Source organism: Macrobrachium nipponense, chromosome 3 (genome assembly GCF_015104395.2).
Source record: "Macrobrachium nipponense isolate FS-2020 chromosome 3, ASM1510439v2, whole genome shotgun sequence".
In the NCBI taxonomy this organism is placed as follows: domain Eukaryota; kingdom Metazoa; phylum Arthropoda; class Malacostraca; order Decapoda; family Palaemonidae; genus Macrobrachium; species Macrobrachium nipponense.
This window is the reverse complement of record NC_087202.1, coordinates 13,692,488-13,707,230: the sequence shown is the minus strand read 5'-3', so window position 1 is coordinate 13,707,230 and position 14,743 is coordinate 13,692,488. Positions and strand designations below refer to the sequence as shown.

General features: G+C 39.9%; 1 protein-coding gene across 5 annotated transcripts; it reads left to right on the top strand.

The window, feature by feature from the left end:
- The first annotated feature begins 2,060 nt into the window (after window positions 1-2,060).
- Window positions 2,061-12,894, top strand: LOC135221626 (glycerate kinase-like). 5 transcript variants are annotated; one of them, XM_064259291.1, is made up of 4 exons: window positions 2,061-2,239; window positions 5,854-7,119; window positions 11,304-11,428; window positions 11,678-12,894. In XM_064259291.1, exons 2-4 carry the CDS (start codon window positions 5,887-5,889, stop codon window positions 11,850-11,852), a joined length of 1,533 nt encoding a protein of 510 aa, XP_064115361.1. In that variant the 5' UTR covers window positions 2,061-2,239; window positions 5,854-5,886; the 3' UTR covers window positions 11,853-12,894. The 5 variants fall into 5 exon arrangements, with proteins under 5 accessions (XP_064115361.1, XP_064115362.1, XP_064115359.1 ...); XM_064259292.1 differs by having other exon boundaries at window positions 2,061-2,243; XM_064259289.1 differs by lacking the exon at window positions 2,061-2,239 and adding an exon at window positions 2,568-2,669.
- Window positions 12,895-14,743: the final 1,849 nt, after the last annotated feature.

Genomic DNA, 14,743 nt, shown 5'->3' with positions numbered 1-14,743 from the left:
TCGGTAAACATTCACTAAACAGTCACTTAATCCTAAACATTAATTAAACACTAAACACTGATCATCCACTCATTAAAAACTCAATAAACACTTACACAATAAACACTTGCTAAACACTAACATTCACAAGACATTCACTAAACGCTCACTTCACATTCGCAAAACATTTACTAAAACCCTAAACACTCACAGTATACTGACACACGGAATATTCACTAAACACTATCATTCACAAGACATTCACTAAACGCTCACTTAACATTCACAAAACATTCACTAAAACCTTAAAGACAAAACATTCACCGAATACTTACATAATAAACATTCAATAACATTCAAACATTCACTAAACCCTAAAGACTTAGTAAACATTCACTAAACCCTAAACTTTCATTAAACACTTACTCATAAACATTCACTAAACGCTTACTCACTAAACCCTAACAATTCGCCAAACACTTACTCATTAAACATTAACGATAGCAAAAATTCACAATCGCACTAATTTTTCATTTCTATTGTTTTCTTTATATTAATGCTAGGTGATTATTTCTTTGGTCTTATATTTATTCATAATCTTCTTGAGAGAATGAAAATGTTCGAAATAACTTGGTGTGTGGAGAGATTGTTTAAAAAACAGAGATCCTCTGTGTCCTTTCTCAGCCAGGTGTATTATATCTGCTGAATTTTACACCACCCGAAAAAAATCGACTATAGTAGCAACAATATTCATTCATAAAACTGATAATACAAAAATGTATCCATGATTTCATTAGTATGAAAGTCAGTTGAAACCAAAAAAAAAAAAAAAAGGTAGTCCTGCTTCGATAAAACAAACCGAGAAGGCTATAGCGCAATTATTATGATCTGTACCCTGACTATAGCGTATATATTACATATGTATTACCATCTATTTAATGGGTGCGTATTGCTCTATTTAACAAACGTTATGTACATAGACATTTTACAGCAATAACTCTAATAATGATATGAACTTACATGCTACTTTACAGTGCCAGTCCTCCAGCCACTGCTACATTAATTTTCATCTCGTAAACAAAGCTAAAGCGAGTACTATAATTGGACTCAGTTGCTTGCTTGACAAAATAATATGACCGAATTATTAGCGGCCTAAAGATGACTTATTTTTTATATGAAACAAATAAATAATTTCTGTGTTAAATAAATACAAAAGATATAGAAAGGATAAAAATATCTATTAAATATATCACGATAATGTATAATGCGGGTCAATAGTAGCCTACTATACTAGTCTAGACATTAATTATCAGGGCTTGCCCTTCCCCCTGCCCACCTGTTAGGGTGTGTCTGTCATGGGCAAACCACCATAGCATTCTATAGGATATGAAGTGCTCTTGTAGTACAAATTTTACTTGGTATCTACAATGTTGGATGCAGATCCTGTCTACCCTTTCCCTTCCCCTCTCCCCCACCCGTTGTGGGGTGTCTGCCAGGGGGTAACTACCCACTAAAATGTCTGTTATTACCATCACAGCATTCTAGGATATGAAGTGCTCTTGTAGTACAAATTTTACTTGGTATCTACAATGTTGGATGCAGTTCCTGTCTCCCCCCCCCCTCCCCATTCGTTGTGGGGTGTCTGTGAGGAGGTAAACACCCATTAAAAGGTCTGGTATTACCATTACAGCATTCTAGGATGTGCAGTGCAATTATAGTACAAATTTTACTTGGTATCGCCAATGTTGGATGCAGATCGATCCTGTCTCCCTCTCCCCACTCATTGTGGGGCGTCTGTCAGGGGGTAACCACCCACTAAAATGTGTGTCATAACCACCACAATATTCTAGGATGTGCAGCGCTATTGTAGTGTAAATTTTACTCGGTATCTCCTAAGTTGGATCTAGATCCAATTAACCCCCCCTTTTCAGTGCGTCTGTCAGGGGGAACCCACCCTCCAAAATGTCTGTCACTGGTCATTCTGTAACCAGTAGAGTCTGCAGATATATTATATATTAGTTTCATCTGGTATCTCAAAATCTAACAAGCAATTATTGGTGCTTGTTACGTAAGCAACCCATATATTTTCGGCAGACGGTCAGTTTCACAGTTTACAAGTCTACTCCTAAATACCATGGGGTTACAGTCGGTATCTCTTTCGTTCTCAAGACTCAATGGTCCGGGCTGCCGGTCTATGAAGTTCGCAAACATTTACTCGGAAACAAGCATTTGGTTCTTCAGCCAAGCTAAAAGTTAATTTGTGAGTATGTATTTCTCATGGTGTAGGTATGTGTTACTTTTTATTAATTATGCAAATATGGTAAATCGCTTTATCTATCCGTAACTTTCCCACGACCCTGACCTTTACAATTCCCACCGAATAGGCTTAATTTACTCTCGGTACATGAAAGAATAGCGACGGACATCTATCAAATCTGTAAAAATGTATGTAAAAAATTGAATTTTTGTACAAATGGATATTTATGGAGAAGGAAAACGCCTGACAGGCCTATAAACTGCAACTTTTTATAACTTTTTGAAGCTGTGACATGACTTCTTACGTCTGGCAGCATCGCGCTTTTGTTTACAAACATTGCTGTCCTCGACCCACGTTTCCTTGTACGACGTTGTCGTACTGTCGTCCTTGTCTCTTATGCCGGTTAAGTGATGTAAATTTACATATTTACGAGGTTGGTGCAATATATTGGAGTAGATATGAAATACCCAGTAACTAGAAGGCTACGAGATCACTTTACTACCTAGGCCTACCTATAGCTAGTAGGTATTACCTACCTAGTAGGCTAGTACCATCTTTTGTTTGTTTTAACATTCCTTCGTGAAGCCTAACCTTTCTTATGACCATCTCTAGATTTCTGAAATCACTTTCATTGGAAATGAATGATCCATGTGATTGTTTTGAACCTGTGGCAGCTCGGCTTATTACCTACATGGGGAAATACACGAGTGGACTACCTGGGCCAGTCTTGCCCGCTCGTTGACCCACCCTCCAGAAAAAGTACTTAAACACTTCCTGACACCGGAGATGGACACCAGTCCATCGGTCGTGGAAGCAACACCTTGAGACCTCTACTTTCCTCTCGAAATAAGAGTTTTCTCCCTAAGCACAAAATAATGTCAAATTCAAGATTAAACAGAAATGAATGACAGTCCAGCCATGCACATTGCAAACTTACCTCCATGACGCTTTCAAAATTTTTACTTAAAACACCTTGCGTGTAGAAGATTGACGCCATCTCGATGTTTGCGAATACACTTGTATCAATAAACTTTCCATTTCATGTGCTAAATCCGCACGCCACTCATACCCATAGACTCTGGGACACTTTCTTCACAACAACCTTAAACGATGACGTTTGCCCTCTAGGTAGTTCAAGGAAACTCGCGACTTGGTAATTCTATAGTATAGTTCCGCACGGACTGCAAGGAACGTAACCGCGGATACGACATCCACTAGGGATTGGGGCATCCAATGTATTTTTCCGTGTTTAGTACTGGCCCCCAGGGTTTAATTACAGTCGTCCGAATAAATATTACTTAAAATTCTTGTTCAGGAGGTAAAACTGCATAGAAAACCACAACTGCCATAGTTAGGCCGCCGCGGAATAGTACTGTAGATCTACCCTTGATTTTTCTGGAGGAAAGAAGAAGAAGAAGAGTGCGCTAGATAATTTTTAAATACTAGGCTATATCTATAACCCTCCTTGCGCAGCCTTGACGGAATTGATTGACATTAGTGTGAGGGAAATAGGCAGATGATAGCCTTTATATGCTTATTTTAGATTAAGCTTGTACAGCAGTCCCCCCATATTTGTGGGGGTTGAGTAACAGAGACCCCTGCGAATAGCTAGAACACACAAATACTAGTTGGAGCCCCTTATAACGACGCTTATTTCGTTAGTTAAAACTGAAGAAAACCCCACTTACAATGTTTATACCTGGTTTTTCTAATACGTAGTTTTATCACACAAAGTGCATTTTTTTTTATGAAATCGATAAAATAGACCAGGAATTTGTGGATATTTCTCACAGAAAAATACTACAAATATGTGAATTTCCCATGAATAAAGGTGGTGTATGTTCCAGAGAGAAATCCTTGAATGAGTGAGTCAACGAATGCCGAGAACTCGAATACGCGGGTCCACTGTAGTTAGGTGCAGATCAAATGTATAGTTTTTCAGTCACTTTTAAGGAATGTTTCTTCTCGGCAGAAGTCCTTGCTAATGCACCATTATTAAGTAGTCTATTTTTTAGGGTTCAGAAATTATAGCCTTTCTTTTGTTATTTAAGCTATGTTGCCATGTTATTATGGAGAGTTCAATAGCTTCTGTGCATGCAATCAGTGTGGTCAGACTTGGTTTACTAGGTTAGGTTAGGATGTATTTCAGTAATCGTGCTTGTCGATTATAAAGTATATACTGATTATGGGCATTTCCATGCAGTACATTACAACTGGCTTATTTCTGAAAGACATCAGATTCACTTTAATTCTCATCCAGAAACATAATTGTTTGTTAAATGCCAGTTCAGGTCGATCTGTCATAAGTATGAACAAGAAAGAGCTCGATGGGGCACTTAGGCTAAATACAGTACGTACATTTAGATATTCTCTGTGATAAATATACTACTGCCATATGCAAATGGAGAGAAGTTAAGATGTCTGCACCATACCAACATCTTGGTAACTGTACATTTCCAATGGAAATCAAATGTACAGTGCAAGGAATTTTGTTGCAAATGATACAAGAATAAATATTAGGGAAATTAATTATTGGGCAACCTGTAAGTAAACAGTTTTCAGTTTTCATTATGTTGTTGCCAAACGTGAGATTTTTGCCACCTGCTTGTTTTATGCTTGATGTAATTTTTTTTCACAATCATTTGTTTTTCATACCATTATAGCTGACCAGTTTGGAGGGACCTCAATGGTAGACAATGGTAGACCAGTGTTTTTGGGTAGGGGATAAAAAAATGATTAAGAATCATCATAGCAATAGTAAATTGTGGTCAAGATGAGAGAGATAATTTGAAAAAATATACCATGATTCCTTTGTTATCAATAAGAATCATAAGGAGAAATGATCCATCAGATATAAGGTGGGAAAATCTGGGAGTGTTGATTACAGAGGTCTGAGAGACTGTAAACGGTAGGAAAGGTAAAACAGTACTCGTATACCTAATTTATGAACCTACTTATGAAACCATATGGAGGGTCATGTTTGTCTTGGAGGGTCATGTTTGTCTTAATTCATGTGGTTTAAGTAAAAGTTAGGAAGGAATAACATTTACTCCAGAATGATAAAGTGGTATTTTGATAGCAATTCTTTATCATGCTGAAGTGAGATTGTTCAATAGTTGAATTGGATAGCTATTCTTAAACATTATCAGCTGTTCTTCATTCATTTTTCTATTTATATTGAGCACCTTAGAGGGGTCTTTGATGATTGTTAAGTTTAAGAAGATCTAAAAAAATTTGTTTATTTTACCTATGGTTAAAGGTAGCTTATATCTTTGTGCCAATTGGCGAGGTGATAGAAGCTATCTTTAACAGTAGGTAAGTAGTATCCAAGCGATAAATTTTTTAATGAAAATTTATAGTCTATGAAACAAAAATATTTTTGTCCTTTTTTAATATTTCCTGTTAAGTATTTTTACCGTACAAGTTGTATGTATCACTGTATATTTTCTTAATCAAATAATCAGTGCTTTTAAATAAAGGTAGGGACTTTTACAAATGTTTTGCATGATGGTTTTTCAACTTTTAATATTGTGAAAAGAGTGTATAACATTGTATTCTCTCTTTACTATTAAAGAAATTTTACTAATATGAACTTTTTTTTTTTTTCTTTGTAACAGTTAACAGTTAGCAAGTAGTTTAGTGAAGTGACCATGGCTGCTAAACTTTTGGGGACTAACTTGTGTGAGGGTTTTGCAAGAATAAGAACAGCATTTTCAGAAGGAATAAATTCTGTGCAACCTTGGGAGTTGATAAAAAAGTTTGTGAGAAGAGAAAATGGAACATTGGTGGTTAACAACAAAAAGCATGAGCTTCATCACAATGTGTACATTGTGGGATTTGGTAAAGCTGTAATTGGAATGGTTCGTCCACTGGAGGATTTACTGAAAGATTCAGACTCGTCCTCACATTTAAAGGGAGGAATCTTAAGTGTGCCTTTTGGGATACAGGATACCTTTTCTGGTAGATCTCGTTTATTACCAACCAGTGACTCAGTCATTGAAATTTTGGAAGGTGCTAAAAACAATATTCCAGATGAAAGTGCCTTTACATCAGCCAGAAAAATTTGTTCTTTGGTGCAATCCCTTAGTGAGAAAGACCTGCTAATTGTTCTCATATCGGGTGGGGGCTCAGCTTTATTGCCATATCCCTTGGCACCAACAACGCTTGAAGAAAAACAAGACATTGTGAAAACACTTAGCAGAGCAGGAGCTGACATAATTGAACTAAACACTGTTAGAAAAGCTTTGTCTGCCACAAAGGGTGGGAAACTAGCTGCAATGACAAAAGCGCAGACTGTATCTCTGATTTTGTCTGATGTTATTAACAGCCCACTTGATATGATAGCAAGTGGACCAACCGTTGTGAATAGAGATTCAGTTGGAGCTGCTTTGAATATTCTCAGTAAGTACAGTGTGTCAATTCCCTATCACACAAAAGCTGTTTTGGAGAATGCTGCTGCTTTCAGTCAAGAGCTTCCTCATGTTACCAATGTTTTGGTTGGTAGTAATGAGGCAGCACTAACTGCTGTTGCTACTTCATTTTTGCAAAAAGCCAGAGGCACTGACTGCTCAATGATTCTTTCGTCGTGTCTTCAGGGCGAAGCTTCTGATATTGGCAAAAAAATGTCAGAGTTTGTGGCAGTAATAACAAGTATATTGTGTGGTAGTGGTGATACTGACATGTTGAGAGAAACACTATTTACTGACTTGTGCATTGGGAGCAGAGAGAGAGTTAGATTTATAGATTTACTGGAAAAAGTATCCAAAGATCAATGCCCTATTTGTTTGATCTTTGGTGGTGAAACAACAGTTCATGTCAAAGGAACAGGACTCGGAGGAAGAAACCAAGAGATGGTGCTGTCTTACAGTATTCATATGGAAAAGGTAAGTAATGATTCTTACAATACAGTATGTATATGCATTTACAAAGGGTGGAGTAAGGAATTTAATTGCATGTTCTAAGTGTATGTTATTTTATTGAAATTGGATACATTTGTTTGAGATTTATAAATGAGTGCCTGGTATTTACCATGGATGAAAAATGTGGAATTGCCATTTGTCTGCGAGTGATGGGTAGTAGTAATGCTTCCTTATTTCAAATTCTTCTCAACTTGAATTCTTCATTGTATAGTGACCATCTGCAAAATATACTTATACGTACTATTTGTTTATTGAGCAGTTTATGAGGAAATCAATGTAGGACACACAACGTTTGAGAAGGACATTGTTACCAGTGGAAATTTTTCTGGAGAGAAGGCATGATGACTCAGTTTTTTCAAATTATAATAGAACCCAGTGTTTAGGTAGATTTCAGCTGCCAATACAGACATTCTTTGCTTATTTTAGAGTGATCATGGGACTTGGAGTGCTAAGTTACACTTTCCTTTTACCTCCAAGCTGTAAAATTTTTTTCTGGCTTTTGTTTTTTTGAGTTCTGTAACCTATCGCTTTTAGGAAGTGGATCGGTTGCTTCCCTCAGGTTTAGGGCCAATCTGTATCTTCCTCATTCTTCTTGTTAGTTTTAACACATTGAAAATTACTCTTGAACACTTCTCATTAGGACACTTGACACTTAATAACTGTTCAAGGAGCCTCATATATCTGATGTCAGCTAAATGTAGAGTACAGTGTGATATTTGATCAAATTTCTTTAATTTAATTTTTTTTTGTACATATGGAAATACAAACCGTTGCTCTTACATAATAGCATCCTTCAGCATGAGTTGGGAGATGGTCATTTGACTTCGTAACAAAGTCTTTGGCTGTCTTGCAGAGTGGACATTCACCACACTCTCTACTGTTGTTGAACTGCTTGTTTTGGATGATGAGTATTTTTATTTATTTTGTGTTCACTATTTTTTTTTTCTGTGGAGAGAAAACAAGACAGATGTTGCACAAGGGTGCTTCATGTCCATGTCTTTATTACCCTTTATAATTATTGTTCCTTTTGCAAGGGGGAGATCATGCAGCATATTTTTCTCTGCAGGTAGTGTGCTGGTTGGTTTTCTTTCTGTGGAAGAAGTATGGTAGAAAATTGGAGGAAGGTTAGGAAGCATTTGTTGACTTTATTGATGGGAAGCTCACCAGGTTGATATTACCAAATCTAACCATTTCCTACCTCCCTTTCCCTTCTGTACTTATCCCTTGCCTTCTGCGAGTACTACTCCCTCTCAGTCTGGGGCCTACTCACAGTAGGAAGGATACCAACTGCTTCCTTTGATCAGATGATGGTTCCGGTACTCTGGCTGGTGTCTACACAAGTAAAGCCCAAACCTAAGCACCCTGTTTGCCATTCACCATTCCTGCTAATAACTGATGTTCCAGGTAAGCAGTCATTGTCCATAGAATGCCTATGAAGTTCTGTAGGACTTCAAACCAAAAGCGCTTTCTAGTCAGTAGGGAATGGTATCTCTCAAGCACCTAGTGGTGGTCGTCTAGCTTCTGGCCAGGCTGTCATGGGCCGCATTGAGTGTATTCCATACCACTTCCAACCTAGTTTGCCATGAGGACTGCTTGCAGCTTCTCATGTTTCTCCAGGAAAACTTGTGGTCGAGCCTGTGCAGCCTATTGCTATAGTATTTATGGCAGCTATGTGTCACTGCCTTCCAATTGTTACTACTAATTTTACCTGTGGATTGGTTGTTAGTGTCTATTCCATTCTGGTTGTTGAAGATCCTGGATGTAGAATAATAAAAATGTAATTGTTATACATTCAACTTCCCTGGCAGATATATACTTAGCTATAGACTCCGTCGTCCCCGACAGAAATTCGAATTTCGCGGCACACGCTACAGGTAGGTCAGGTGATCTACCGCCCTGCCGCTGAGTGGCAGGAATAGGAACCATTCCCATTTTCTATCAGATTTTCTCTGTCGCCGGTGACCACAACATCGTTGTTGGTACCTCCTGACTATTCCATTCTGGTTGTTGAAGATCCTGGATGTAGAATAATAAAAATGTAATTTTTTGGGGGTGTTAATTGGGTTGAGTACATCATAGCGAGAGACAGAGAGAGAGAGATACTAAGTTCAAGCGTATAAATGATACAGTAGAAAATATATCGGCATCAAAGCTAAGCCTACAATAAGGAATCATATCCTACTACATGATGTAGGACTTACAGAATCATAGTCTGTGAGGTAGTTCATGTAGTGCTACATAACTTGAGAACAACATTGCAGTACTTATACATTAGTACAATATACTGGGAAATACCAATGAACAACACATTCACTACATACAAAAATTTCACTGTTAGTTACATAAGATATCTTGCATTGTAGCATTACATAACATATCGTGCACTTAAAAATGCGACATACATGACAGTCTGCTTGTTATTGCTGATCCCTGCAAGGGGTACTTCCATCAGCGCACCTCATGCTCTGCACTGTAGGCATTACTTAAGGTTCTTTGCAGAGTCCCTTTGGCCCATAGCTGTAACCACTTTCATACCCTTTACTGTACCTGTGTTCGCATTCTCTTTCTTCCATCTTCCTTTCCACCTTCTCCTAACAATTGATTCATAGTGCAACTGTGAGGTTTTCTTCCTGTTAAACCTTTCAGACCTTTTACTGTCAATTTCAATTTCAGCACTGAATGGTCTCATAGGTCCCAACGCTTGACCTTTGGCCTAAATTCTATACTATTATACTATGTTCTTTGGTAATGCTGATGGCAATAACACAACCATAGTGGCATATGTCAACAAGCACTGAGGGACAATCTCTTCCAAGCTGGTGGAATGTTCTGGCAGGCAAATAGCTCAGTTGCTGAGGTCAGGGTGTAAGGACAGAATGTTTCCTACATCATCAATTAGCAGAGGGGTTCTTTGTTTGCCACAACCTGTGCACAATGCATGGGTTCAACTGCTACCCAGGTTGACTGGTTCATTGAAAGCTCTTAGTCAACCGGTCCGGGACCCCCTGCCACCACCCATGCTCCATGCACAGATGCAACCACTACCCAAGGTTCCCTGGAATCCAGAGGTGCTGGTCAGGCCCAGCTAGCCAGGGTATCCATACTAATGGTCAGGATCCTGGCTTGCAGGGGTGCAAGAAATTGACAGGACTTCTGTGGTCCTGGCACCTAGACTTTGTAAGAGGTGATTTCCCTTCCCTCCTTTCTTTCCTGTAGAACTTTCTTCTTCTGTGAAGGATTTGGCATGATCATAGATAGCCCTGACCCATGATTTAGCAGGTGAGTATGCTTTCCATGACCCTTGGGTTTGCTATTTTCAACTTGGTTTGACAACCGTTCACTGCCAGTGACCATTCTCCTCTTTTCCCCTTTTTCTTTGGAGTTCCCATGAGAAAGGAGCTGGAAAACCATCAGGGCTAGGATAGGAAGCTTTCATGATATCTCCCAAGATTTCTTACAAAGGAAGTATGTAGTACTCCTATCAGTATATAGATGTCATAGAACCAAATGGATTACGAGTATATGCCCAGTTGTGGAACAATCATTGGGGGGGTTTTGATGCGCCTTCCCCTACAGGAGGGGTGCCACAGAATTTTCAGAGCCTGGAATGGGTGGGGCTTCCCTGTGCCTGTCGGTAGTTTACTACCTTGTCAGTAAGTTTGAATGGCCATTCCAGCTCTCATTCACAAGCTAAATCCCTAAGTAAAGAACTTCAGGTTTTTGCATTAGGAAAAGTACAAATGTTCATATTCTCTGTTTTTTATTGGTATACAAACCATAGCTTTGTTCCCTGCTCAACACTTGTCCATGATGCCAAAGAAACAAGTGCCTGGAGATGGTAGGTGAGTGAGAGGTATTTCCCCACTCACCCCCTTCAACCATTAGTTCAACAACTCTCTCCCAGCTTGTGCTGAAGTACATTCCTTTATAAAAGACTGGTTTATAGTACATGTACTTTTGAAAGTATAAATTGCTGTACTTTAAATGCTTAATGTATATATTCTGAGGAACTACTTTGTCGAATGGTCAGTGAAAGATACTAGTTGAATGTAAAAGGTGGTTTAGCAATTAAAATGGAATTAATTTGTTTGTTTGATATTGATAAGGTAAATGATTGATATACAGTACATATTCTGATTGTATTTCAGGTGATGGAAGAGTCCGCATTTTCTGGAGAAGTGTTGTTTCTTTCTGGTGGCACAGATGGTATTGATGGCCCAACAGATGCAGCAGGTGCTATCACCTATTGGAGCTCTATATCTCCAGGGTTCAGGTATACTTTTATATTTATGATTTCTGTAGAGTGACAAAGGTAACCATTATTAGTATTCATGGAATTATGGGAGTTTATCCATTTTGAAGTTCTTTGTCATGCAGATTCCTTTGTCTGGTTAAGAAAGGTGTACTGCAGAATACAAATAGAAGGCTGAGTTACAGTATAATATATTCAAATTTATCATATATTAAATAGACTCCACAAAGTTGTTTATTTTAATACAGGAGATTATTTTCAATTTTACAGGTCCCAGTTACAGGAGGCTGAACAGCAAGACTTGAATCCAGAGGCTTACCTGCAGAATAATGATTCCTACACATACTTTAGCCTCTTAAGTAATGGCTACTATTTATTGAAACCAGGACATACAGGAACAAATGTTATGGATATCCAGATCCTTATGATTTATCCCTGGATCTGATATATTGCTAATAATTCTCATATAGAACTGATGTTAGAGTATTAGTGTTTTAACATCATGGAGAAATCCCATGTGATTTAAAGTCGGTGACCTTACACTATATTCAGTATGGCTCTGGTGTATGGAAAAGAGTACTGTGCATGGGGAAGAGCGTCATGTGTAGCATAGGCAGTATCAATTTTAGCATAGGGTACATCAGGGTTTCTGCCGAAGGCTGAATGAAATTTAGTGTGTTCAATCTTTTCATTAATTTTGTGGGCTTTCATACAAGTCTGTCCTCCTCATTAATTTTGTGTTTTATTGTAGTGTCTTACCGAACAATTATAGAGCCGTGATTTCCACGAGCGGCAGGATACTAAATTCAAATTTAGCGCGTCGGCGTCGCCAACACTGGTGGTGATGACGTCATCTCCCTCCACTCGCGGGAGAACCAGGTACAACTGCCCAGGTGAATCCAATTCTTTTCCTGCCGGCGTCCGGTGAACATCGGTGGTCGGTGCGGTTGGATGACTTTGCTTCGCTTTTTTTTTTTCTTGTGGATTTGATCTTCGGAATTGGTGAAGTACTCTTTTTTGGCGTTGTTATTATTTTGCTTTTTATTTAGGCGTTGCCATGTCGGATTCTAGTCCGTCGGGAGTTAGGTTTTGCATCTCAGGATGTAAAACTAGATTATCCAAGTTAGAGTATGATTCTCACACTAAATGTGTTAAGTGTAGGGGACAGGTTTGTTCAGCAGATCGAACATGTAACGAGTGTAGTGATTGGACTGATTCTCAATGGAAGTTTTTTAGTTCATACTCGGAGAAATTAGCTAAAGACAGAATTAGAAAAGCAGCGCTTAGGGAAAGTAGACTTAGCTCTGCTTCGTCTTGCGATGCATCTGTTCCTTCTGTTTCTCCTCAAATTGTTATGTCTCCTTTAACTACACCTCCTATTCCTCCTACTAATCCCACTTCTCCGGCTTCCCGTGTAGTTTCTTCCGACACCATTGCCAGTCTGGAATCGAGGTTAGATCAGAAATTTTCGGTACTAGCGAATACGGTTTTGCAACTTGGTAATTCAGTTAAGACGTTTTTGGAGAAAGCGGCTTCAGGTAAGAGTGTAGTTGAGGGTGCGTCTGTCTGTCCTGACACGTCTTCTCTAGACAAAGGTCACTGTCCAGCTCCCCCGCACCGGGGAGAAGACATACCGGAAGTCCAAGGGAGTCGATCGGGATTTGCCCACAGACAGGCGCCTCTCTTGTTGAGCCTGTTGCGCCTCAACAGGGCTCGGTTAAGCGTTGGAAAGGTGTTGCGGTCAGACGCCTTTCGAATGATTCAAGCGATTCGTCTCCGGTCGCGCGGCGCTCTTGGCGAGATTCGCCCGTTTCGCGTCCCTTAAAGAGGCGTTCAGGCGCCGATTCTTCGCCTCCTCCAGTCAAGCGGTATAAGGAGCCTGAGAGTAGGGTTGCGCCGCGGCCGTTAGCGGCTCGTTCGTCGCCTCAATCTGTGCCTTTTTCGGCTCCATCTACTAGTAGAGATTGTGGTTTTAGCGCTGTAGCTAGCAGTTCTAAGGGTGTTTCTTTAGGCGCTTTTTCGTCTGTTACGCCTGATGCGCCTGTTTCGCCTTCGAATTCTCGGCGCCTCCGAGCGAGGCGCAAGTAGTTTTTCCGCCTCCTGCTGAACATTTAGGCTCTTCCAAGCCTACGTTAACTGTTTTTGATTCGTCTCTTGGCGCCTTTGCGCAAGCAGTTAGAGATGTTAACCAACTGGATGAATGAGTCCAAGGGTGGTTCGAAACCTTCAGATCAGGTTGTAGTTCCGTCTACTTCTTCGGCGGTATCGGAGAATGAAGAAGAAGTAGAGGAGGAGGATTCACATCACCTCTCGTGTTATTTACGTCTCCTTAGATTTCTTCTGGTATCTTATCCAGATTATTTTGAGAAAGCGGCTCCGCGCTCTCCAACTTCGACTTTTTTGATGAGGAGGAAAACTTTCAGACCCTCTCCTCCCAAAAACTTGTTCTTAATCTAAAGCGGTTAGACATTCGTTGAAAGAGACTGAGAAATGGATGTCTATGAAAAGAGACTTGGGGAAGGCTCTTTTTGCTTACCCTCCCTCTAAGTTGCTTCGTAAGAGGTATAGGTTTTATGTAACTGGGGAAGCTCCTTTCTGGAGTTCTGCTCTCCCAGGGAGACTTCTCCAGTTTAATCGACTCCTCTAGAAGATCTGCTTTCGCCGCAGCGAAAGTTTTCTTTACAGCGCCGGAGTTGGACCACGTTGTAAAGAATCAATTTAAACTTTTGGAAGTCTTTAGCTTCCTTGATTGGACTATTGGCGCTTTAGCGGCCAAGATCGAAGACTGTCCTTCTCTTTCTCAGGAGTTAGCGGAGGATTGGATTGGTGTTCTGTCCTGTGCGGACAAATCCATTAGGGATGGATGTTGATGAGTTAGCTTCGCTCATCGCCTTTGGTACCCTTAAGAAAAGGCAACTTTGGTGCTCCTTTGCTTCTAAAAGGGTTACTTCCCAACAGAAGTCTGCTCTCTTGTTCGCTCCTTTTGTGAAAGATAACCTCTTTCCAGACGATGTGTGTTGTCAATTCGTCTGCGCTAGATAAGAAATCTACTTCGGATTTAACTGGCACAGTCTACTAAGAGACCTAAAAGCTCCTGTGGAGACTGTTCCTTTGGTTTCTCCTCTGGCCCAAGTGCCTTTTCGAGGGAGAAAACCCAAGCGCTTCTTTCGGCCGAAGTCGAATTTGCGACCTCAGTCTAAGGCCTCAGCCAGGTTAACAAACCTTCCAAATGAAAGCTCGGTTCTTCATGCACCAGTGGGAGCCAGGCTGGCTCTGTTTTGGGAGGAATGGGAAACAGAGGAGCAGAAGCCTGGGTAGTGCAAGTACTCAAGTTTG

Excerpts from the sequence above, each read along its gene's own strand:
- LOC135221626 (XM_064259291.1), top strand. The coding sequence starts at position 5,887 with ATGGCTGCTAAACTTTTGGGGACTAACTTGTGTGAGGGTTTTGCAAGA. Across the intron at positions 7,120-11,303 it reads ACAGTATTCATATGGAAAAG|GTGATGGAAGAGTCCGCATT; the intron begins GTAAGTAATGAT and ends ATTGTATTTCAG. Across the intron at positions 11,429-11,677 it reads TCTATATCTCCAGGGTTCAG|GTCCCAGTTACAGGAGGCTG; the intron begins GTATACTTTTAT and ends TCAATTTTACAG.